The following is a 26,632-nucleotide window of genomic DNA, read 5'->3' on the forward strand; positions in this document are numbered from 1 at the left end:
TTATAGCTTACAGAGTAGATGCTCTGTATGACTTGCTCCGAGTTCTGACTAGATCCATGGTTTCCATGGTCTCGGCGAGGCGCCTCCTCTGGCTTCGCAACTGGTCGGCAGATTCCTCTTCCAAGTCCAGCCTGGGATCTCTTCCTTTTAAGGGCAAATTTCTCTTCGGTGAAGATCTGGAACAGATCAAGTCTTTGGGGGAAAACGCGGTCCATCATCTGCCCGAGGACTGTCCACGGGCCACCAGATCGTTTAATTCCTCCAGAAGTCGGGCCCGTACACAATGCCGTTATCGCGGTTCCAGACAGCCGGCGCCCCAGACACCTTCCCAGATCCCATTTGTGGTCTTGTTCCTTTCGGGGCCGCAGAACACCTTGAGAGGGGACGGCTCAAGGGGCCTCCTCCAAGTCCCCTCGATGCCAGACTCACCCACTCCTCGACTCCCCGGATCAGGGAGCAGATAGCTCTCTTCTACAAGGAGTGGGTCCACATCACGTCGGACCAGTGGGTCCTAGACATCTTAAGGAGCAATTACGAATCGGAGTTTGCTCGCGTCCCAAGGCACAGGTTCCTCTTCTCGCCTTGCGGACCGAGTCACAAGCAGCTGGCTGTGCAACAGACCCTGGACAGACTCCTGGACCTCGGGGCTATCTCTCCTGTCCCTTCCGGAGAGGTGGGCTTGGGTCATTATTCCATCTACTTCATGGTACCCAAAAAGGACGGAGCCTTCCGGGCAATCTTGGATCTCAAGGAGGTCAACAAGTCCCTCCGGGTCCTTCATTTCGGAATGGAGACCCTACACTCAGTGACTGTGGCGGTACATCAGGGAGAGTTCCTAGCCTCTCTCGACTTGACAGAGGCCTATCTCCACATTTCCATCCGCAAAGCCCATCAGAGGTTCCTTCGTTTCAAGATTCTCAACCAGCACTTCCAGTTCCAAGCTCTCCCCTTTGGCTTGGCGACCGCCCCTCGGACGTTCACAAAGGTCATGGTGGTAGTGGTGGCTGCTCTCAGACGGGAGGGGATCCTAGTTCATCCATACCTGGACGACTGGCTCATTTGGGCGAAGATTTTCTCCCAGGGTCAGGCAGTGGTCACCCGGGTCGACCAACTCCTCCAGTCACTTGGCTGGGTTGTGAACTTCGCCAAGAGCAGTCTCAGCCCTTCGCAGTATTTGGCTTTCTTGGGAGCACACTTCGACACGGTTCAGGGCAAGGTTTTCTTACGACCGGACAAGGCACAATCTCTCCGAGAGCAGATCCAGCACTTCGCCGCGCTTCCTGCGCCCACATCTTGGGATTACCTACAGATCTTGGGATTCATGGCTTCCACTATCAATCTTGTACCGTGGGCTTTTTCGCATCTGCGTCCCTTACAAGGGGCACTACTCTCTCGCTGGAAACTGGTCTTGCAGGACTACCAGCTCGTCCTTCCTCTCCCTCAGCTTGCCAAAACCAGCTTGCGTTGGTGGCTGGAACCACTCCATCTTACACAGGACACTCCTCTCGAGATCCCGGATTGGGTGGTGGTCACCACCAACGCCAGCCTGGCGCTGAGCTCCAGTGTGCCAGTGGAGCTCAGCGCAAGGGCAGTGGACAAAGGCACAAACAGCCTGGCCAATCAATCGTCTGGAAACGAGAGCAGTACATCTGGCGCTCATACTCTTCCTGCCTCTTGTGCGGAACCAAGCGGTAAGGATTCTGTCGGACAACGCGACTACAGTAGCTTACATCAACGCCAGGGAGGCACTAGGAGCCGACACGTGTCCCTCCAAACGGCCCGCCTGATGTGGGCAGAAAGGTATCTCACGTGCCTGGCAGCCTCCCACATCGCAGGCGTAGACAACATTCAGACGGACTACTTGAGTCAACAGAGACTGGATCGCGGGGAGTGGTCCATCTCCGACGAGGCGATGCAGCTCCTCATTCGTCGCTGGGGGACACACCGTCTGGACCTCATGCAACTCTTCACAACGCCAAGGCATCCCGGTTCTTCAGCCGCAGGCGGGAGCACGGCACAGAAGGCGTGGACGCTCTGGTTCTTCCTTGGCCGGATCATCTTCTTCTATACGTTTTTCCTCCATGGCCTCTAGAGGGCAAGGTACTGTGGAGAATAGAGCTACATCAGGGTCCCGTCATCCTGGTGGCCCCAGAGTGGCCACGGCGCCTTTGGTTCGCGGACTTACTCAACCTCGCAGTGGACGGCCCGCTATGTCTGAGCCATCTTCCTCACCTGCTCCATCAAGGGCCAGTATTTTTCGACCAGGCAGAACGCTTCTGTCTTGCGGCCTGGCTTTTGAAAGGCGGCGGCTTCAGCGCAAGGGATACCCTGACACAGTAGTTTCGACCCTTCTCAAGGCTCGGAAGACCTCGACTTCGGTTGCCTACGTGAGGGTCTGGAAGATCTTTGAGTCCTGGTGGTACCACCCATGGCACTCATCCCAGAAGGGCCTCGGTCCCTCAGATCCTTACATTCCTACAGGATGGCGTGGAGAAAGGACTCGCCTACAACTCCCTGCGAATACAAGTTTCCGCGCTGGGCTCGCTCATTCAGTCAACCGACTATCCCTCTCTTTTGTCTCATCTGGATATCGCTCGCCTAACCTACGCTTTACGGACGCCGGGGTATCCTTACATACAGTGCCTTCATTTCTTCCCAAGGTCGTCTCGACTTTCCATGTGAATCAGACGATGGAACTTCCGTCCTTCACAGCAGACGAGTCAAGATCCCTCAGTCACCTGGATGTCAAGTGCAGTTTAATCCGCTACTTGGAATTCACCAATGACTTCAGGGTTTCGGACCATTTGTTTGTTCTTTGGTCAGGACCAAGGAGGGTTCTGAGGCCATGAAGACAACGATTGCTAGATGGCTCAAGGAAGCCATAGTGGCGGCGTACATTGGAGCGGGTCGGACTCCTCCGTTGGGTGTCAAGGCCCATTCACTTCATTCTCAGGCAACATCCTGGGCAGAATCCCAGTCCGTCTCCTCTCAAGAGATTTCCCGGGCGGTGACTTGGAAGTCTCTGCACACCTTTGCTCGACATTATCATCTGCACCTACAGTCGTCAACCTCTGGGTACTTTGGCGACAGGGTCATTCGAGCAGGGCTTTCAGGGGCCCACCCAATTTAGGGAAGCTTTGGTACATCCCACCGTCTGGACTGATCCTGGTACGTACAGGGAAAAGAAAATTATTCCTTACCTGCTATAATATCCAGCTGGTGACCTGGCTCCATCTTTCATGTCTGCTCCTTCTTACAACTCCCTAGACTCCAGAACCCATCAGATCTGCAAGCAAGAGGGAGAGGAAGATCTAGAGCTGATGGAGCAACTGCGTAAGGTCAGGCTTATTACTTATCTCATAAAATAACAGATGATGCTACCAGAATGTGACAGCAGATAAAAGGAAGGTGGTCAATAATATTGTTCACCACTTTATATTTATGGATTATTATTTCTCAATTTGCTTATTACATTCTAATTATTGGCCACCTTTCCTGGATGACTGCTGCAAGTAGTTTTGTTCTGTCCCATTGCCTGTGTGTTTCCTATAATTAAATGAAGAAAGTATAAAGGGAGTGCAGAAATTAGAAAGTAGAAAATTAACTATTTGCATTTAGTATCTGACTTATAAACCATTTCTGCCCTGTTAATTGCAATCTTAATGTGTAATATATATATTATTGTTGGCCATCAAGACAGCAGGTAAGGATTTGCAAATACCATTTTCCAGTGTCCATGCACAGTGGAGCTTACCGTATGCAAATTCTGAATCCCTTATATTCTGACACAGTTGTTCACGTTTTGTTTTGCATGATTATGAAAACTGATTTTTGAATGGTAGAAAAAGCAAAAGAATGCTGCAGGGATTAGTCAGTGCTAAACAGCTTGCCTGTGGCCCTGTGTTTCTGCGTGCCACTGATAAAGGTTTCCTAAGAGGGCATTATCTGTGAGGGTGTGACAGTTTCACTAGCTACACTTGTATTTCTTTGGTATGAGGTTTTTCTCTGTGCTTCTTTCATTTACTCTACATCCATCTCTGCAGCTCCTGCTCTCGTTTCCTGTGATTTTGATATCTGTATAGGAGCACTGTTGGAAAAATGAATAGAGTAACTGGGACAGAAAGGATGAAAACATTGGGAATATCCAAAATGCAGTGAAATTCTGATGATGCTATTGACATCTCTAGGGGAAATTGTAAAACAGTTTTTACCTTTTGTACCCTGTAAAACTCAGTTTCCTAGCATGTAGACAGGTGGACTCAGGACCAGTGGGTTTATGCTCCCCGGCCATCAGATGGAGACGGAGCAAGCTGACATCACAGTATACATAACTCTGCTATTGATCCCAGCCTGCCTGTAGTCTCCTCCTTCAGCAGATGGTGGACTTGCATCTCCCTATGGGGATTGCTTTGAGCTTTTTGAAAGGAGAAATTTGAAATTCTAAATTCAGGAAAAGAAAGCCCCGCTCTCCTGTGATGATACCTAATGATCCCTCCCCCAGTTGAGAATTCCTGAGGTGATTTCCATGGTACCTCACAGGTGTTCCTTGGTCCGGTAGCTGGGTTTCCTGGTGTGGACTTAGCTGCTAGTTTAGCTGAAAGGCAGCAAGTGCAGAGGGCCAAGTGCGACATCAGGAAAAGAGCTGCCTGGTGACACACAAGGTGATTTCCTTATTGCAGGAGCTTGATTGGGTGGTGAACCTGACCAAGAGTAATCTTCAACCATCCCGTCATTGGAGTGTCTGGGGGTCCGGTTCAACATGGGACAGGACAGAGTTTTCCTACTGGAAGTTTGGATCCAGAGCTTGATGTCTCAAGTTCATCAGATAATGAACACCATACGCTCGACGGTGTGGTCCTACCTACAGGTACTCTGATGACAGCTACCCTGGAAGTGGTGCTGTGGGCAAGGGCGCATATGCGTCCTCTTCAGCGCAGTCTCAGGATTATACCATTCGGCTCCACTTGCCAATGGAAATCTCCTCCCACCTCCAGTGGTGGTTGCAGGAGGATCATCTGAGAATGGGAGTTCCCTTGTCCTATCTGGCCTGGTTGGTGCTAAAGACAAATGCGAGCCTCCATGGTTGGGGGCCTCACTGCCTGGAGTTAACTGCCCAGGGGCGCTGGAATGCCGAAGAGTCTTTCTGGAATATCAATCGCCTGGAGGCCCAGGCGGTACAGCTGGCATGCTTGATGTTCAGCCACATGCTGCGGAATTAGTTTATGTGATGTCTGACAACGCGACGACGGTGGCCTATATCAATCACCAGGGAAGAACCAAGAGCCAGCAAGTGTCGCAGGAAATAGACCAGCTGATGGAATGGGCGGAAGGTCATGTGCAGATGATCTTGCCCTCTCACATTGCGGGAAAAGACAATGTAGGGAGGGGACTTTCTCAGCAGGAAGAGTCTGGACTCAGGAGAGTGGGTGTTATCAGCTGAGGCATTTCAGATGACTGTGGATCGCTGGGCCTTCCATTCCTAGACCTGCTGGTGACTTCTCGAAATGCAAAGATTCCTTGCTTCTACAGTCGCAGGAGAAATCCATGGTCCCTGGGATTAGACACTCTCATACAGGTCTGGCCGGAAGACAGATTGCTTTATGCCTTTCCTCCGTGACCCTTGCTGGGCAGGATAATTTGCAAGATCAAAGGCCACAGGGGGCTAGTATTTCTAGTAGCACTGGACTGGCCCAGGCATCCATGGTATGCAGATTTGCGTCAACTCCTGGTGGAGCCCCCCGTTGTCTTCCGCCACACATGGATCTGCTTCAGCAGGGACTGGTTCTTCACGAAGATCTGACTCAATTCTGTCTTACGGTTTGGTCCTTGAGAGGGCTTGCCTGTTAATGCGTGGTTATTCCTCTGTGTTGATTGCCATTTTACTCTGTGCTCGCAAGTTCTCCACTTCCTTGGCTAATGTGCAGGTTTGGAGAGTTTTTGAGGCTTGGTGTGAAGAGCAGAGTGTTCTTCCTCGTTCATTTAAGATCCCGCTCATTCTGGATTTTTTGCAGGATGGATTGAATAAAGGCTTGGCCCTTAATTCCTTGAAGATGCAGGTTGTGGCTCTTGCCTGTTTCAGAAGCCTGGTGAATGGTATTTCTTTGTCATCTCATCCTGATGTGGCCCGTTTTTTGAAGGGAGTGAAGCACCTTAGGCCTCCCTTGAGATTACCAGTTCCATTGTGGAATCTTAATTTGGTGCTGGACCTTTTGGTGGGCCCTTCATTCCGACCACTGTGAAGCCTTTCCTTACGGTTGTTGACTTTGAAGACTGTGTTCCTGTTGGCTTATGTTCTGTATGTCGGATTTCTGAGCCGCAGGCATTGTCTTGCTGGGAGCTGTTCCTTCGGGTGACTTCAGGGGCATTACAGCTGCGTAATAGACTTAGTTTTTGGGTACTTGCCAGGTTCTTATGGCCTGGATTATTGGCCACTGTTGGAAACAGGATGCTGGGCTTGATGGACCCTTGGTCTGACCCAGTATGGCATGTTCTTATGTTCTTACTGTTATATCCTTCTTGCCAAAGGTAGTCTCGGACTTTGATTTAAATCGGTCTATCTCCTTGCCTTCCCTGTATAAGGTCAGGGATACAGAGGAGTTTCGCCTTTTGCGCTCCTTGGATATTAAGCATCTTGTCATGCGGTATCTGGAGGTCTGAGTCTTTTCGAAAGATGGATCACCTGTTTGTTGTCTGTGGTGGGAGTAAGCAGGGCGCTCCAGCTTCATGAGCTACCATAGCTCCTTGGATTAAGGAGGTGGTCACGGCCACATATATGGATGCTGGAAAGCCGTTGCCTATTCAGGTTAGGGCTCATTCCACTAGGGCTCAGGCAGTGTCATGGGTGGAAGTTAGTTTGTCGTCGCCCGTCGATATCTGCCGAGCTGCGACGTGGTCCTCCTTACACACTTTTTCCAGGTTTTATTATCTGGATGTGTAGGTTCTGGAGGTTTCAGCCTTTGCACGTGTGGAGTTGACTGGATCACGGGCAGCCTCCCACCCTGTTGGGGAGTAGCTTTGGTATATCACACCGGTCCTGAATCCGTCTGTCTACATGCTAGGAAATGGAGAAATTACTTACTTAATAACTTTGTTTTCCTTAGTGTAGACAGATGGACTCAGCTTCCCATCCTCGGCTGCTGCATGAGTGTGTCAGTAGTCTTCCTGTGGGGCTCTGGGTCCCAAGGGATTACTGGTAAGTGTTCATCCAGTCCCTAGCTTGAGGTACTAGAATCTTATGTGAGTTTATGCTGTTTATGGTTGGTGTTTATGGTTGGTTGAGTACAGTTCTGGTTACCTGTTTTTAATCAAATTTTTTGCTAGTCTGTCCACAGTTGCTTTTGAAGAGAATATTGGTAGGTTGGGGTCACTGCAGGGTTATATATACTGTGCTATCAGCTTGCTCAGTCTCGCATCTGCTGGCAGGGGAACATAAATCAACTGGTCCTGAGTCTATCTGTCTACACTAAGGAAAACAAAATTATCAGGTAAGTAATTTATCTGTTTCTTCCCTTTCCTTCATTACTCCAGTATTTGAATATTTACAAACTGTGCTTCCTCCTGCTCATGCTTATTTCCTAAGCAGCAGATATTAAAAATAAGCATCAACAGGGAAGTGTATTCTAAAGGAAAAATCTTTGTCCTGTTGCAAATGTTCACAGTAAAAGTTAAATCAAGAGACTTTTCTAAACGTAGCACTGCACATTAAGGAAATCTTATTGCGTTTAGGAGTTTGTATTTCTTTTGTTTGAGCTGATCTCGGCCTCTCTTGCAGAACATTGAGTTGAGGTTAAAAGTGTCTTTACCCAATGATCTTGGATCAGCTCTCACTGACGGCGTGGTTCTGTGTCACTTAGCCAATCATGTGCGGCCTCGATCTGTCCCCAGTATCCATGTCCCCTCGCCTGCTGTCGTGAGTACAACTCCCCATTTCATTTTGTTATGGTTTCCACATAAATGAGCTTTTAAACATTTTTTTTTGGGGGGGGGGGGGTATAAGAGAAAATACTCAGTAGAAAAATGAATATTGAGGCAAATAATCCAGTAAAGAAAGATTGAATGTTGCTATTGTTGAAAAGGGTCTCTTGCAGTGCAGTATTTAAGGGCAGTGTACATTAGCTCTGCACTTTTGACATGGGACTATGCTTCAGTGCAAGACTGAGGTGTATTGGCAGAGCTGTGCATGACAGTCTCAGTACTGACATAGCAGGGAGTACTACAGGTAAGAAGGTTCTCAATATTATAATAGCAGGGGCACTGCAGTGCAGGAGTGAGGTGCATTGGCAGACCATGTGCGAGATTCTCAAACAGGAATGGCAAGCAGTACTGCGATGCAGGAATGAGTTCCATTGGCAAGCTGGAGGGGGTGGTTCTCAACACGGGTATGACGAGGGGTACGGCAGAGCAGTAGTGAGAGATATATTGGCAGAGTTGGGGGGATGATCTTACTACTGGAATGGAAGGAGGAACTGCAGGGCATTTGTTTGTAGAGCTGTGTGTGAGCATCTCGTTGCTGGAATAGAAAGAGATGCTACAGGACAAGATTATGGTGAATTGGCAGGCCTGTAGGTAGTGAGCATGTAGCATAGCTGCCTAGGCTGTATTTCAATAAATTCTTAAAAGAAAGTTAATTAAATGTAATGAAAATAGCAATGTTAGGGTTGCTAAGAGCTCTGCTTTGAATTGTCTTCGGATTTATAGATGACTGAGGGGGTAGATATTCAAACACTGCTTAGCTGGATAAATAGGACTTATCCGACTAAATAGCTGGTGCTGAAGATCCAACTATATCAATTAAATAGTTAGCCTTTATAGTCAGTGGACATAACTGGGTGGCACTATCTAGCCAGTTAATTTAGCCGAATAAGTAGAGATATTGAGCCTTATCCAGATAAGTTAGACATGGCCCATAACAGATAACCTTATCTGGCTCACTTTAATATTTATCCGTATATATTCATTCTGTGGCATTGCCATGCCACTGAATATCCTGTGTAAGGCAGCTGGATAGGTCTTCTCTGCCTAACTTACATAGCCAGATATATTTTAATATTGGCCCCTGACTTCTCCAAAATATTGAAATCCTATGACTAACAGTTCATGTGTGTGTCTGTATCTCTCCCCCACAGCCCAAGCTAACAATGGCAAAATGCAGGCGGAATGTGGAGAATTTTCTGGAAGCTTGCAGGAAAATCGGTGTACCTCAGGTAAATAGGACGATGTGCCTCTTCAGCATAATTTTGCACACAGTAAAAATGTACATCACCAGTGCCCTGGAGTTTATCTTCTGCATCTTATTTGAAGAGGCCCTGCTTCCAGGAAGAGAGGGTCACAGGGATGCTTTCTACAGAAGAGCAAGCTTTGCTGCACCGCTGACATTTGAAGTTGAGCGTGGAAGTGATTGCGTGACTGACTCACTTTGCTTTTTTTTCTTGGCTTTCTCTTCCTGCTCACATTCTGGACGGCACAGTCCTTGTTCTCCTCCCGATATTCTGCAATTAAACCTTCTCCATGTTAGCAGCGCTGTTGAGACTCTTCTTGCTCTCTGAGCAGGTTCTAAAATGTCTGCTTTTTCTCTCCAGCCACTGGGATCTGAGTGTTTTATTGCTGTGTAATGGTAATGCTCTGTGCTCTATCACTGGCACCTTCTCCTCGAGCCAAAGCAGAGAGCTCGGAAGACTCGTCCTCAGCACAGTCCAAACTACATTGACAAAACAGTGCTTGGATGCACAGCTTAAGCCCTGTCTGGTGCTCCACAGTCACATGCCTCACATTTTTGTCACTTTACGTTTGCTTTTTAACTAGTGCTCCTATGTTGCTGAGGTAAAACCCCTACTCCAAATGTATATATATCTCCCATGACTTCTAATGGTAAAAGCTGTAATAAAACTCAGACATGATATGGCGCTGAGATGGATTTAGTTTCTACTCCCAGATTTATTCCTGAAGAAACCAAGCTGAAGAGCCCTCACCTGTTTAGCCTTCCTCTTCTCGTTTATATTGTCCTTCTCTGTACCTTTTCTAGTTCTGCTATATCGTTTCTGAGGTGGTGTGTTTTTTCCCCATTTTTTTGTTGAAGATAGGGAGTGCTGCTTATGTCGCTCAGGTGAACTGCTTGTCCTAGAAAAAGTGAAGTTGCTTACTGATAACAGATGTTGCTTTCTCTGTACACCAGTTCTGAAATTTCTCTTTCCTCTTATATTCCACTAATCCAGTTTCTCATGCAGCCTCAGTAATATGCACATGGCTTCCAGCAGTGCCAACTAATCAGACTGTACAGTCCCTAACATTCTTGGTTTTGTGCATTGCTGGACACAAATGAACTTCATTTGTAAGCCAGGATATGTTGGAAATGATCTGTCTCTCAACTTTATGGCTAATGCCCTTCTTAGTACTTGCATTGTACCAAAGAGAGCTGCCTCCTGGAGTTCATATGGTATAATCTTTACAGGCAACATATGAAGTAGCACTTGGAAAATCTTCTTATTCAGACCCATGGCACCCAATATAACTGGGATGGTTTCTGTAACTGCCACATTTTCTTGGTCTCTTGCACCTTAGATACACTCCTGCACTGACCTCAGCCCTTCAGTATCTCTCCATCTCCCAGCAGATGTGGATGTGCTTTCCCTATGGGGATTGCTGTATCCTTTTAGAAGAAGAAATTCTACTTTTAAATTGGAAAAAGGTGGAGCCCCGCTCTCCTGCGGTGATACCTAAAGGTCCCTCCCCCAGTTGAAAATTCCTAAGGTGATTTCCAAGATGCCTCAGAGGTGTGCCTTAGCCCCAATGTGGAAAACTTATGTCAGAATTTCTAGAACTTTTACTAGGCACACTGAGCCTGCCCAGCATGCCCTATACCACGCGTCCACATGGGGTCCCTTTTTTTCCATGGAGCTGTAAACATCGCGGAGTGAGTGAGCTCACTTTGGCTGTTTTTTGGCCTTATGGAAAACTTCATTTTTCTTGCATTGTTCGAGGGTTTTTTCTCATTCCATCGCCGGGTCCCTCTCTGTGCTTCCCATAGTGTCTCCTAGTCAAGGATTTCAGCGATTCAGTAAGTTTCTTTTCACAATTGATTCCTCTGTGGCAGCGGTGCATCTGTGCCCACCAGCCATCGATGCCCCACTGCCATAGTCTTCCATTAGTGTCCCTTTTGTTTCATCTGGTTTTTGGCGATGCTCCCGATGCCTGAGGACTATATCCTGAGACATGTTTCCTCTGCCTAGGGGCATCGCATGATATCTGGGGTTGCTGCTTATGTATCCGGATGACTTCGACTCGACAAGATGGAGCAACTCTTCGGGTCGAAGAAGCCCAAGCCAGTGGCATCAGCATCAAACGACCAAGGAGCCACACTGATGGACACTGAACCATCAACACTGGCAGGACCATCTGTTCCATTGATGTCGCCAGTGGACAGGAGCGCTGGAGAAAGACCATCGTCTGTCTTTTCCAGGTCGAGGACATCTGGTTCCTTGTCATTGGCCTTGACACCGGGGAAAGACCAGGCCGAGCATCAAAGGAAGCTGAAGAAGTATCGGCACCGGTCCCTGTCAATAAATAGTGCCGAGCTCGGGGATGCACTGGCTTTTGCCACGATGCCCCTGAAGCAACCCAGCGGCAAGGAATGCCAATCCTCCATTGGTGCCAGAGGTCCACGACGGTCTCCACCAGTCTTGAAGCCAGTCACCGATCCACCTCGAGGGTCTAAAGAAAATCTAGCTATCCCTCCTTCCTCCCAGTCAGTCTTGGCATCAGCAACATTCGAGGAGGAGCTGGATCATCAAGTCCAGCTAGTGGTGGACCGAGCACTACAGGGTTTTGGTCCCATGGCACCGGACCTGGTGCTGCCCGTCCTCGAACCGCTTCTGGAGAAGCTCAACATGCTCATCGATGTGTTATCAACCCAGTTGGTGTCCATTCCCGGAACAGCATCAGTGCCTGGCAGAGCACCAAGGCTTCCCCCTACCAATACAGTGGTTGTAGCCAGTTTCTACGAGGAGGAGGAAGCTCCAAAGAGGCCAGTGAAGACTCCAAGGCCTGCCGCCCCCCCCCCCCTCCCCATCCAATTGTACTGGTGCCTACACCTAGGGACCCATAACCTGTCGCCTTCAGTAAGGATAAAGAACCCTATGATCCCTAAAGGATGATGCTTCAGAGACTTCCTTTGAGGGTTCTGAAGGCCTGCCTTCAGACCCTGCCTGAGGACTTGACCTTCTCAGGGTTTATGAGGTTGATGGCAGAAGCCATCCCTTTTCATTTACTGACAGAGGAGGATGCCAAGCACAAAATGCTTGAGATCCTCCAGTTCGTGGTGCCTCCTAAGGAGATCATTGCTGCCCCTCCAGTTGGTGGTGGTCGAATCTGCCCTCGAGGGTCAAACACGCTCAACTCATTCCTCGGTGCCCCTGGGGAAGGACCATAGAGTGATGGATGCTCTTGGAAGGAAAATATTTCAAAGCACCATGCTTATTGACCGTTTTACTGCCTACCCACTCTACATAAGCAGTACTTGCGGGACATCTGGAAGCAGGTGTAGGAAGTGGCTAAGCAGCTGCCTGAACAGCAGCAAGGCACCCTATATCTCTGGTGCATAAAGGCCTGGATTGTGGAAACACGAGGTCCATACAATCTATGATGTTTTCGGGACTTCACTGAGAATCAGTGCCTGCTGAATGGAATGGCTGTGGGCCTCGGATCTCCAACCAGAGGTACAGAAATGACTCACTGACATGCCGTGTACTGGAGAGAATCTCTTCAGAGATAGGGTGAGGGATGCTGTGACCCAACTTCGGGGCCTCCACGAAACACTCCAGCAACTCTCTGCAAGTACTCCGGACCCGTCCTCGTCTTAAGAGGCCGGCTAGACCGGGGCCAAGGAAGTTTCTTTTGCCAAAGGAAAGAAAGACTTCCGCCTCCTTGCTCCCATCAACACCATCAGGGCTTCTGCAGCCGACCCAGGCAGCAGATAGCCTCCAAGCCTCAGCTTATTCCTCAGTCAACTCCAGGGATGGGGTTTTGACTGGGCTGTAGGGGAGGGTAAGCCAGTTGCCCATCCCCAGGACAATGTACTCTCCAGTCGGGGGAATGCTCCATTTTTTTGCAAACTGGTAGCCCAATATAACCTCGGACCAGTGGGTTCTGTCCATTGTCTGTCAGGGGTACCAGTTGAACTTATTGAGTGTCCCACCAAATTGCCCTCCATGCCCATTTTGGAGGCCGGTAGCACATCAGGAGGTACTACTAGTGGAGCTTTCTTCCCTCTTAACAGCCAGAGCACTTGAGCCCGTGCCACCTGGGCAAAGAGGACAGGGATTCTACTCAGGTACTTCCTGATTCCAAAGAAAACAGAAGGACTCTGTCCCATCCTAGACCTAAGGGCCTTGAACACGTTTCTAAAAAAAAAAAAAAGAAAAGTTCGATAGTTTCCCTGAGTACTTTGATTCCCTTCTTGCAAGAAGGGGACTGGCTATGCTCCCTCCCTAAAGGATGCATCCACCCATATCGAGATCTTCCCTGCTCATAAGAAGTATCTCTGATTTGTGGTGGGAAAACAGCATTTTAAATACTGGGTGGTGCCGTTCGGGCTTGCATCAGCACTACGGGTCTTCACAAAATGCCTAGCCATGGTGGCAGCACATCCCCGCAGGCTGGGGTACATGTTTTCCCGAATCTGTATGATAGGCTGGTCAAGAGCACATCTCAGGCAGGGGCCACCAGGTCCATGCGCTTGACCATCCAGGTGCTGGAGTCACTAGGATTCATTCTCAACTACCCCAAGTCCCATCCCAGTCCTTCACTTCAGTTGGACTTCATAGGAGCCCTGCTAGACACTCAGGCCAAGGCCTTCCTGCCTCGCCAAAGGGTCGTCACCTTGATGACCATCGCAGCAGAGATCCAACAGAGCAGCAGGTATCAGCCTGGCATATGTTGAGGTTTTTGGGCCATATGGGCTTTCAGAGGTCGGCTGTCCAACAAAGTTGTCCTATTCACACCAACAACCAAGTAGCGATGTGGAATGTCAACAAGCAGGGAGGCACAGTATTGTACCTCTTGTATCAGGAAGCAGTCCAGATCTGGTCGTGGGCCCTGTTTCACGCAATGGTGCTCAGGGCCATGTACCTGACTGAGACAGAGAAACATGGTAGCAGACAGGCTGAATCAAGCCTTCAGTCCCTAGACAAGGAGGAAGCGTATGGGATATTCCACCTCTGGGGGGAACCCAGATGTAGATTTGTTCACGTTCCACCTGCAACAGGATAGTATGTCTGTTCTTTTCCCTATACAGGTTAGATGGTAGACCAGCGTCAAACGCCCTTGCCCATCATTGGGGCAAAGATCTTCTGTATGCGTATCCTCCAATTCCCTTAGTGGCGAAGACTGTCTTGAAACTTTGTGAGGACAAAGGTACTATGATTCTCATATCCCCTTATTGGCCGAGACAGGTCTGGTTTCCACGCCTACGAGAGTTGACCATCCGGAAACTGATCAGTCTGGGGAATTACCTAGATCTTATCACGCAAGACCAAGGCAGGCTGTGGCATCCCAACCACCAGGCCCTGTTGCTTACAGCCTGAGTGTTGAGAGGTTAATCCTGCAACCGCCTAATCTTTCAGAGGATGTGTCTCAGGTCCTGGTGGCTTCCAGAAAGCCTTCCACTAGAAAGACCTATGGACTGAAGTGGAGGAGGTTTTCCATGTGGTGTGAGCAGAAGGCCCTAGATCCGTTCTGCCTCACACAGAAATTGCTTGATTACCTTCTATACCTATTGGAAGCTGGCTTAAAGACCAATTCCATTAGAGTTCATCTCAGTGCAATTGGCGCATACCACCAAGGTGTGGATGATATACCCATCTCTGTACAGCCTATAGTTATACATTTCATGTTGGCCCTGCTTCAATGAAGCCTCCCCTAAGGGTGTGTATTGGGACCTCAGCGTGGTGTTAGCTCAGCTGATGAAAGCTCCTTTTGAGCCACTGCACACGTGTGACCTGAAGTACCTGTCTTGGAAGGTCATATTTTTGGTAGCGGTCAGCAAGCTCCAGGCCTTAGTGATTTATCCATCTAAGTTTTATCATGACAGGGTGGTCTTGCATACGCACCTTAATTTCCTGCCTAAGGTGGTAAAGGACTTCCATTTTAACCAGTCAATTCTCCTGCCAGTATTTTCCAGGTTCCATTTGCACCAAGACAAGCACTGCACAGTTTGGACTGCAAGCGAGCCTTAGCCTTCTATCTGGACCACACAGAAGCTCATAGACAGTCCACCCAACTTTTTATTTCTTTTGATAAAAATAGGTTGGGTGGTGGTGTTGCCAAACAAACACTACTCGGAAGAGAGCCATATCCCTAGGAAGTCCCAAACTCTGGAACACCCTCCCAACCGAACTCAGAACACAGCATAATTCAAAAAAAACCTAAAAACCTGGATGTTTACCAAAGTCTATCAAAGCACCCAATGACTCTCAGATATTACTTCACTCCGACTGGACCTATGCAAACGTGGAACCAATACAAGCACGTAAAGAAACATAACTGAAATCACATAGTTTGAAATACAATTTATATTTAGAAAGCCTACAATATTTTATGTTGACAATCACATGAATCTTTGGAAACTCTGTTAAACATCGAAACTTTGTAAACTGTTGTGATGGCGAAACCAAACGACGGTATATAAAACTCGATAAATAATAAATATCCAGTTGGTTAGTAGACTGCATCTTGGGTTTCATGTCAAGGCTCATTCTGTCAGAGCCTTGGTAGTTTCGGTGGCACACTTTTGAGCAGTTCCCGTGGAGGAGATCTGCAAGGCTGCGACATGGAGTTCTCTCCACACATTCACATCTCATTACTGTCTGGATAGGGATGGCCGATGCGACAGTAGGTTTGGCCACTTTGTCTTTTGCAACCTGTTTGAGGTGTAGAACCTAACTCTCCTGCTAGGGTCCATTGTTTGGGTTCAGGCTGCCTCCCCCTCTGTTACTAACAGCACCGGTGGTGGTGTGCCCATTGGCAACTGGTTAGGTGTCTATTAGTCTACTTTTTGTGTTGGGGGCCAGCATGTAGCTAGGTATTCACCCATATGTTGGGACTACCATCATGCTTGTCCTCACAGAAAGTAGGGTTGCTTACTTGTAACATGTGTTTTCCGAGGACAGCAGGAAACCGTCCTTGCGAAACCGTCCCACCACCCTGCACAGTTGGGTTTCTCCTATTTTTATTTTAATTGCAATTCTGTTACAAGACTGGAGAGAGACCCTGTGTGGATACATGGTATAGGGCATGCTGGGCATTTGTGTGCCTAGTCAGAGTTCTAGAAACTTTGACATAAGTTTTCCGCATCGGGGCTCCATCTGATGATGTTACCCATGTGTGAGGACTAACATCCTGCTGTCCTCTGAGAATACCTGTTACAGGTAAGCAACTCTGCTTTATCAGGTAAGGCCTAATTTCTCCTTGTAGGTTCAGGGAATTCTGCTTAAGACTGCTTGGTGCATATGTACAAAACCTTCTAGATATCGCTTTCCTTATATCGGGCATTGCAATAACATCACCCACATGTGGGGCTCTTAAACCTGTTGCTGTGGAGAGTGCTGCAGAGGTAATCTGAGAAGCTATACGCCAGTGATCGTGATGGTGCCGGGCAAAATGATAGAAGCTATTCTTAATAGAGTTACTGGTCATATGGCTAGACATGGCTTATTAATTTATTAGAATTTTGATGAGGCTCTAAACTAGCCAATCATAGTGACGTTCCTCACCAATAGTAATCAAAGCAGCTTGACACCAAATTCAAATCTTTAGCCTGCTGCAATGAAAAGCCAATTGTAGCACTCAAGAGTCCATGAAAACCCACAAAGGCGTTGGTTGGCTATTTTCAAAGCAATAAAACTTAATTTTTTCATGGACTAGGCAGCCCCAAAAATCCAGAAATAGTTGCCTGCAAGACAACTTATCTTGGCCTCCTGAATTCACAGGCAAGAGGACACTACTGTTATGGGGGAATAGTAACTCTGTGGTCTAATGGCAGGATATTAGCCTTCCATCAGAGAATGAGGATGCAATTAAATGTCTCTTCATGCCACACCCAGCGGAGGGCAGCAGTCATTCTCAGCCCCACATTACTTTTCCCAATAAATCAAAGCAGGTGACAGGACTGTTAGCATGCTTTTCTCATCACTGATGAGACAGGACATGCCTTTGAGAGCTCAATGAATACCTGGACTGACACATTAACCTACAATAAGATTTTGATGTTTGTCTATGGTGGTTATTCTGTAAAGCAGCTTTGAGAACTGATCGCCTTGTTCCCCCCCCCCCCCCCCCCCCCCAGCGCTCTCCCTCTCCTCAAAATAAATGCAGACCTGCTGGACAGTTCCTTCTCTTGTACTGATTTTTTGTGTGAAAATACTACTTAATCTTACCGAAAGAAGAAGTACTCAGACTATTTAATGATGTGCCTTGGGATTCTAACCTTATATACAATGATAGGATCATATTTCTCCCAGCGTTTAGTGCTATGCACCTGTGAAAGATCTCTACCCAATTCTTTCCCCTTTTCTTGAGTGTGTGACCAAAGCCATCTGTAAATAACTTAGCTTTTGATAGTCCAGCTTTATTTCCAGCCATTTCTGATGCTCTTGCCTTGCTGTAGTTGCTCCACCCTGATGTTTGAGAGCAGCCTGATCTCTTGTGCAGCCTTCAGCCAGTGGTAGAGTAGCGAGACTTTCCCTAATATCATCTGTTGTGAATGGCAAATGTGTTGATAGATCATCTTGCTCTAGCAGTGCTGTGAAGCATGGGCCCAGCTGCTAGGTAGTGCACAGTCTATAGTGAATACCTTTTATAATATAGCCCCAGCATATTAATCCTGAGTCTGTTTTATATTTATTGAGGTGGGGGGTCTGTTGGATGAGTTACACACACTAAGACCCACACATTCTCCAAACATGTTCTGTGCCAGAAACAAATGCGTTTCTGGAAATGAGTTGATGAATTGGTATACATATGAGATGGCATTCGGAAGAGCGCATTTACAGAGCTGAAAGGTTTCTCTTTTCACCATGGGCCACTCCAGTGTAATTGGACTGTCGGGAACATGTGGCTGCAAGAGGCCCAGTGCAGAGCACTAACTGCTGCTCCTGTTTTACACCTACAGCTTCTTTTCATACTGAGTAATCTTTCAAGGTCTCCAAAGCACAAGGAAGGTTGCTGCTTCAGCAGAACTTGAACTTAAGTGTGTTCAGTAACTTTCAAATTGCAACTTTTTTGTATCCTGGAACTGGCTTCCTACATAGGAAGTCGGAGCTCAAAGGCCTTACCTGTTTGAGTTTATTTCCCTGCACATTTGTAAATAGATGTTCTTTGAGTCTGAAAATCCCAGTGGCTCTCGTTTTGCTGGTTCTTGCTTTTGTAGCCAGGAGTTAGCACATTCCATTATGCTTGGTTTTCCGATTCATTTTTAAGTTTTTTTAATTTGTGTTTATCTTTTAAGTTCCATTTTTCATTCCTCATTTTCTTTGTCCTTGTTTTTCTGTTGCTTTTCACCCCCCTCAGGAGCGATTATGTTTGCCTCTGCACATTTTGGAAGAGAGGGGTTTGGGGCAGGTAGCAGTGACTGTACAGGCCCTTCTGGAGCTGGCACCCCCAAAATACCACCATTTAAGCACCGTGTGAAGACGAGGCGGCCTCCCTCTGCCATCCGAGTATGCAGACAAGCGCAGCGATGCCAGCCTGGGACAGGAGAGAGGCGCTCACTCTTTCCCATTCACTTTATTTCTCCGCCTTCTTTGGAGCCCCTGGCAGATCTGCATGAACTTGTCTGTTCCTGATGCTTGTTGCCAGCCCTGTTCTGTGGGTGACAGGTCTCCAGCCCAGTGTCCTCCACTACTGCTTGGCCCCATATAAACTGAGTGTGTTTTCTAATATTGAACTGACTTGTTTAAATATGTGACAAATTCTAAAACATCACCATATGCAGGCAAGGACGTCGAGATTTTCCCAGAAGCAGCAGCAATGACACTTGGATAAGATAGCAGTAAGTGGAGATTTCTGACAGAGACATGTATGGGCCTGCCTTTTGCTTCGTGGCGGGGCCCCAGAATGTTAATATTTGGGATTTAGCACTGGAGGAAATGTGATAATCCAGGGGACTGCAGGCCGTGATGACCTGCTCTTTCTAGGGGTACACGAGAGAAGTGATAGAAGGGTAAAGATAAAACCTTGATGCCTTATGAGCATGTGTGTCTGGAAAATGTATTTTCACCAGTTGCCGAATTCCCTTAGGATGCACATAGTTATATTTTTGGGGGAGAGGGAATTTGTGTGCTGAACCTTGGGCAAGATAGCACATGACCCATGCACTTCATGGAAAAAGCACTTGAGATTGTCAGACTTGGGGGTACTATAAATATTTTTATTGATGTTTTGAGATGAATGGAGGGGCAGCATATCCTTAGTGATGGATATAATTTAACTATTGGAAGAGCCCAGAACTCTAGGGCAGGCAAGCAATCTTCTCTCCCAGGTGCTTTTTAATTGGGGCTTTCTGTTTTGTGATCCTGAGGATTTGGCAGAAGTGCTAAGTTGCCAATAGCACCAATTTCTTCTGCTGCCTGCAGTCCAGCAGCTTTGGACTCCCCCCCCCCCCCAGCAGAAAGTTGATACTATCAGCAGCTCAGCACCTCTGTTGGATTCCGAAGGCTGCAGAATAAAAGGCACTAATTGCAAGCTTTTGTAAGTAGACTTCTTTGAAGACAAGTTGTTCATGAACTCTCTTATGTAGATCACATGACTGAATGGTGCCAAACAGATTTTGCAAGAGTTTTCTGCAAAGGGAAAAAAGGTTTTCACTGCCTGAGCTTGGCACTTCCCCATATCTCTCCCGTTTGTGTTTGTCTACTAAGACCAGGCACATTCTTTTCTTCTGCAGCTCCACAGACCTCAAGAAACTGATCTTCTGCTTTTCTTAGAAACCACCTAAATTGCCTTTGTTGGGTTTCTTGGCCATTTTTTAGGCAATTTTCAAAACTATTTACGTAGGTACAAAGTTTTTTTCCCTGTAAATCAGCCAGTTGAAAATTGCCCTCCCTCAGTGGGGCTGAAGTTTGTTCTTTGCCAAAGCAGGCAAAAGGCAACAGACATTGTAATCCTGAGACTGAGAGAGAGAGAGCTGAAGTGGCCACATGTGACCTAGCCCATGGCACCAGAACCAAAGCAGCAACCCTAGAACTGAGCAGCTGTGGATAACCCAAGCTTTGGGGTAGTTAGAGAGATCACCTGTGTTTATTCACCCTGTCTTCAGTAAGATTCACCAGGCCTAAGTGTGTGTTGAAGCGTGTTCTGAGGTTTCCAGAGAATGAGCAGATTGAGGCTTGCTCTTCTCAAAATTGAATGTCCATCCCAAGCTTACTAAAACTTGGAGCATGCTGCTGGCCACTAGAGAACCATCTCTTGGTTCTGATTAGTAATCTAGAGAAGAATGTACCTTTGTGCCTCAAAAACTTCACCACAGCTACCATTATCTTGGTAAAGGGCTTCAGTGCTGTTGTCAGACCAAGAGGGAGCATCTTGAACTGAAAATGTTCCTGTAGGACACAAAAACAGATACTTCTGATCTTCCTGCTTAATGGGAATATGAAAGTAAGCCTCTGTCAAATCTAGGGAACCAAGATATTACCCCTTTCATACTTCCATGAGAACTGAGTGAAGATCCACTCCTTTCACATCTAGAATAGGCCAGAAAGATCCTTTTTTTTTTTTATTTCATGGCTTCCAGGCAGTAACCGGAGAGGGAGGCAGGAGGGCAGGCAAGGCAGCTGCTCCACAGAAAGCAAATAAACGTTTTATCCCCCCCCTCTTTTTTATTTTTAAGATCTACCCCCACCCCTGAGCTCTACTTAGTCTCCTCCGGGACTAGGAGCATCTAGAAAAGCAGGCTGGCAAATACCAGTGGCCTGGCCCTAAGCGTGCTTTAGAAACCTGTTCAAGTAATTATTCTGCTGCATCACCAGCTGTTTCCATTTGCTACAGGCAGAAGATACTGGATTTCCTCCCAGCTGCACCACCCCTAAGTAGTGGTAGGGATGTCACAGCGAATGTGTGCTCTGCCTCCACCTGTATGGTGGTGTAACAGGATGAAATGGAAGAAGCATTCTCTGAATGCTATGCTCCTGTCCTGTGCAACACTTTGCTGATCCACATGATGTGGTACTTGCACACCATATAAGAAGGGCCCCAGGAATTAGAGATACTCCTTCAAGAGAAACAGAGTTCAATCACATGATATGATTTGAGGAGTATGAAAAGCATTGTGTGTGGCCTGTGAGTCTCTTGAAATAATATCAAGTGTCACTGTAATGGCTAGTGATGCCTGCAGATTCTTATGGCTATGGGCTCATCTTTTTGTGAGAATGTGTAGGAAAAGCTTGCAAATATGCCTTGCAGTGCTGGAAATCTCTTCAGAGGTAAGGGAAGGAGTGGAACTCATGAAAAATCACCACTCTGTACTTCAAATCTTATCTACTGCCATCTCCAAAGCATATACTACATCTTGGTTTCGTAGTGGATCTACTCATGCCGAAGTAACTGAGCTGTAGATAGAAACATAGAAATGACGGCACAAAAAGACCAATCGGCCCATCCAGTCTGCCCAGCAAGCTCCCACACTTATTTTCCCATACTTATCTATTTCATCAACCAGCAAGTTCAGGGCCCTTGTTGGTAACTGTTTGATTCAAATTTCCTGCCATCCCCTGTCATTGATGCAGAGAGTAATGTCTCATACCCCACGGATGAGTCTCATACCCCACGGATGCGTCCATTTCCACAACTCAAAGGAACTGTTGTTCGACTAATTGCACTATCTTATAACTTGCTTAATTCATATACACTATGTAAATTTGTACATAATTCTTATCCTGTAAGCACCCTCTCCTGCTTTTTGCCCTTCTCTCCAGTTAGAATTTGTTTAACCTATCTTTTCTCTAACAGCCTAGTTCCACGTTCCCTGTTATAATGTAACTTTTGCTTTCTCTGTTAACTGGTTCCCCCTAGTTTATTGTAAACCGGTACGATAAGACCTGGTCTTGAGCATCGGTATATTAAAAGAATTTAAATAAATAAATAAAATAAATAATGTTGGAGTTGCATCAAAGGTGAGCATAAGGCTTAATTGTTAAGGGTAGTAACCGCCGCATCAAGCAAGTTACCCCGATGCTTGTTTACCCAGACTGCACAGATCAATGCCTTGTTGGATGTTGTCTGAATGTAAATCCTGTTCTACACAATTCCCCCTGCTGTTGAAACAGAGAGCAATGCTGTATATGCATTCAAAGTGATGTATCAGGCTTAATTGGTTTAGGGTAGAACCGCTGTAATAAGCAAGCTACCCCCATGCTTATTTGTTTATCCAGATTGTAACGTTCAGTCCTTGTTGGTTGTTGTCTGAATGCAAATCCTCTTTTCCACATTTCCCCTTGCCGGTGAAGCGGAGAGCAATGTTGGAGTTGCATTAACCATGCGAAGGCTTATTGAGTAAGGGTAGAAATCACCAGGTAGTAGCCTCCATTCCAGCAAGCCACCCCCATGGCTCTTCTCTTCATTCCCATCCTCTAGCCTTTATGGATCCACAGTGTTCTCACCATATCTACTAAGGAAGCTGTAAGGCTCATACTGTTAACCCAGTCAAAATCAGGAATGAGTTTTTGACTAGATTCAGAGGAGATAGGATCCCAGTGTATATTCCGGAAGACTTTTCTGTAGTGGAATGTTGAGGTATTTTTTATAATCTTTTGTGGCCTGTTGTAACGTCAGATGATGGGTTGTCCAGATCATGAAGAAAAAATATAAATTTATACTTTTTAGGAATCCTTCCAAATTCTTGCCTAAAAGAGCACTAAAAATTGCTCAACACTTGGACATGGTCCCTACTGCAGGCAAGAGTGGTTAAAGCTGGCCTGCAGGAAAGAGGGTGAAAATTTTACTCCATATACTGCCGGGTCTCCAAAAAAGACAGCATTCCATTCCAGTCTAGATCTAAGGGCCTTGAACACATTCCTAAAGAAAGAAAAGTTTAAGATGGTTATCCTGGGCCCTATAATTTCCATTGAAAACAAAGGAGAAAACTACATGAATCAAACACCCACATAGAGATATATCCTAGTCACCCAAAGTATCTTTTGAAATTTTAGAAGGCAAACAACATGACTAAGGCCATGTACTGTCTTTTGGCCTAGCATCAGCACTGCGAGTATCACAAAGTCATCACAGCATTGGATTTGATTTATTGATTTCTTACTTGCTTCTACAAAAATGATTGAAGTGAGATACAAATAAAAATATTCATAAAAATGAAACAATACATCAATAATAAAGTAACTGAGGTTCAATTCTTTCTCTAATTGGACAGATGGCTGATCAAGAGCACATTTTGGGTAGAAGCAGTCAAATCCAAGCAGAGTACCTTCAGGGTACTGCAGTCTCTACTTACCAGCTACCCCCAAATCTAATCTAAGCCCAACAGCTTAATTGGAATTTATATGAGCTCTGCTAGAGGACCAACAGTAATAGTGGCTACTGTGAAAGGAGCAATTCAGAGTCAGCAGGCATCAACTTGATCCATATTGACACTGTTGGGCCTTATGGCTTTCACATTTAATGAAACTCCCAGGGCATATTTGCATATAAGAGAATTCCAGAGGACCCAGAAGTTTGTGGATGCAAACTACACGGGGCATTCAGGATAGCATCTGTATCACAGAAGAGCTCAGAGCCCCGTCTTACTGGCATGCTCATTCCATTTTGACTTTGGTTTTACCATTTCATATGCCTTGTAACCAAAAGAGATGATTTTCAAAATGATTTATGTGTGTAAAACAACTTTTGAAAATTGCTACTTTACATGAGATTTCACTGAATTTTTCAAAAGGTTTTAAGTGCATAAATAGGACTTCTGAAACTTGCTATGATATATGCTATTTCATGCATAAATCCTTATCCTAACCACAATGCTTCTAGCCCAGGCTGGGGAACTTCTGAAGTCTGGCTTGAAACCAACTCTCTAAGGGTTCACCTCGGTGCAATAGCAACTTAGCACAAAAGTGTAGTCAAATTTATTCTGGGCCATGGTGTTGTGGAAGCTGCCTTTGAGCCTCTTGTGAGCTGGAAGGTAGAGATTTTGTGGCAGTTACTGCGGTTCAGACTCTAATGAATAATCCACTTTATATTCCAGATTCCGGTACTTGAACATGACCCTACGTTCTCCCTGGTTCTGGCCCTTGGTCAGTCGTCCTATCATCATTATTCTCCAGGTCATAACGCCATAAAGGTGAAAAAGCCCTTCATTCCCTGGATTGCGAAAGGGATTTCATCTTCTTCTTAGAATGCACTCAAACCCTTTGAAGGTACACCCAGTTTACCCCAGTAGGCTTGGGAGTGTGGTGCCAAAGTACACCATTTCAGATTGGATAATAGATTGCATCTTCTTCTGTAATGGCCAGGCAGGCCTAACTATAGAGGGGCCCATAATATTTGGACCATGGTGGCCTTGGCTACCCTATCAAAATCTGCCACCATCAAGATTTGCAAGACTGCAATGTGGAGTTTTGTCCACACATTCCCATCTCAATATTGTTTGGACATGGCCTCTTGGCAGGATAGCAGGTTTCTACTATCTATATGTTGTGGTTTCTTTGAGGAGTAGAGCCCAGTAACATCCCTCTTAGGGCTCATTTTTATAATTTTGGAGTAGCAGCCTTCAGACTTTGTAACAGCCTCCCCATTGAGATCAAACAGGAAGAAAGTTGATACCTGGAATTGCCTGCCCTTGTAATCCTTTTTTAGTCAGAATGATGATTAGGTCTGCCTGATTGTACTATGCTTTGATTTAACTTGCTGTTTAAGCAGGCAGGATATGGGCAATTAGTAGAAGTTATTGGAACTTATAGTTGGGTAGGAGAGATGTTGCATTTGGCTAGAAGGGTGGCCCTAGTTGGTTGGATCTAAAGCTTGAGAAGTGGCCTTTTATATTCATGTTAGGGTATTTTTTTTATTTCTTTTGTTTTTGTGATTGATATATTTTAATTTGTAGTTGTGATGTCTTGATTTTTGTTTGATGTAACATTGATTTTTAATTTGCATACTGCTTTGGATGGATTTTTGAAACGCTGAGGGGGAACTGTTTCTAAAAAAGATAAACAAAAATATTCACTCATTAGTGGGTTTTATTTCCTATTTTTTGTTGAAGACCATCCTTAGGTAGTACCCATTTGTCTGAATCTGTGTATTGCTTTCTATAGAGAAAACAAAGTTGCTTACCTGTAACTTGTGTTCTCTCAAAACTGCAGTTCACGAGTCACACAATTCCCTCCCACTTTCTCCAGGTAAAGCTATTATATGGAACTGAGAGGATCTGCAGGGGCCGTGCATGGGCAGTGAATAGCTTGTATCCCTTCCAGAAAACTAGAATGAATCTGTCTGTTTGGCACCAAACATGGTCTTGTGACTCATAAATGTAACTGATGAACAGCTGTCTTTTTCAAAGAGCAACTTCATTTATTGCTCATGTAAAATTCTTTGTCACGTTATTCACAAAGGATATATTTGTTTCCCATTCCCATCTCATGCCCCACCAAGAAAACTATTTTCTGGTCCATAGTCTCAAGTTCCCGACCTCATAATGTCCCTGTTCACCAGATGTTGTGGAAACTTCAAAGCCAAGATCTGCCTCTTATTCTTTGTACAGTGCACTACGGCCACAAGATATCAGTGCAGCATTCCACTTTGAGGCAATAATGTTCTTCAGATGTTTAATTAAAAAGCACATATGAATGACAGTAGGTGCTGCAAGAGAGTGCTTCTTGGAGCTTGGTTCACTGAGGCCTTTCTCTCATTCTTTGTCTGTGTAACCTTCGGTGTTGACTCCCTTGCTTTTAGAATGCCCTTGCTTGAGCAGGTGACTGCTGTTTATACCACACTAAGATTCATTGCACATGAATGAACATCTAGCACGGGTACTGTCACTGCTTTAGAGCTCTGCATGGGCAAGAGGTGTTTTCTACATTCAGGGGTTACTTGTTTGAATGTTTTAAACTAGCAGTGCTGACCTTGCTCTTCAGACAGTTGATGGATCAGTTGATTATTCTGCTGCTTCATAACTGCAGGGAATTTGATCTGGTTCTGATGTCTGAAGTTAACTGATCCTCCCCTCTGAGACGGTGACCATGACCGCGTGAGGTAAGTTCTGGGAGAGCTGAACTAAGACTAGTATTTTGCACATTCTTTTTAATGCTACCTCCTAAAAATATTGCATCGATAGTGATGTCTGTATGTGAAATGTAAGGGCATTTATTGGCATCATGCCCCAGGTTATCTATTGAAGAACCCCTGTAAAAGCATCCAAACAAATGCAGAGTAAGTGTAAAAAGACTAGTGTCAGGCCCAAAAACACATGTAATCTGAATGGGCATTGCTTGCAGCTGCTACTGGGTTGTACTCTGTGCTTTTCTCATCTCCATCTCTACTCTCAGCATACATAAACTCGCTTTACTCTTCTACTGGTCACTTGGGGGTTTTCTTGGGTGATGGGTAGGGAATGTAAACACTTTAGATTTGTTGAAGACATAGCAGTCAG

General features: G+C 46.1%; 1 protein-coding gene across 3 annotated transcripts in view; it reads left to right on the forward strand.

Moving 5' to 3' along the window:
- LRCH3 (leucine rich repeats and calponin homology domain containing 3) overlaps nucleotides 1–21,953 on the forward strand; it is a 225,848-nt gene extending 203,895 nt beyond the window's left edge. For 2 of the 3 annotated variants that reach the window (XM_029615407.1, XM_029615408.1), the window contains 4 exons: nucleotides 3,268–3,338; nucleotides 7,772–7,909; nucleotides 9,126–9,203; nucleotides 18,559–21,953. In XM_029615407.1, coding sequence (XP_029471267.1) covers nucleotides 3,268–3,338; nucleotides 7,772–7,909; nucleotides 9,126–9,203; nucleotides 18,559–18,678 — 407 coding nt within the window. In that variant the 3' untranslated portion in view covers nucleotides 18,679–21,953. Of the gene's footprint in view, nucleotides 1–3,267; nucleotides 3,339–7,771; nucleotides 7,910–9,125; nucleotides 10,611–18,558 lie in introns of those variants that run through there. The other variant, XM_029615406.1, reaches the window with a different exon arrangement.
- Nucleotides 21,954–26,632: the final 4,679 nt, after the last annotated feature.

This window comes from Rhinatrema bivittatum, chromosome 9 (genome assembly GCF_901001135.1).
Source record: "Rhinatrema bivittatum chromosome 9, aRhiBiv1.1, whole genome shotgun sequence".
NCBI lineage: Eukaryota > Metazoa > Chordata > Amphibia > Gymnophiona > Rhinatrematidae > Rhinatrema > Rhinatrema bivittatum.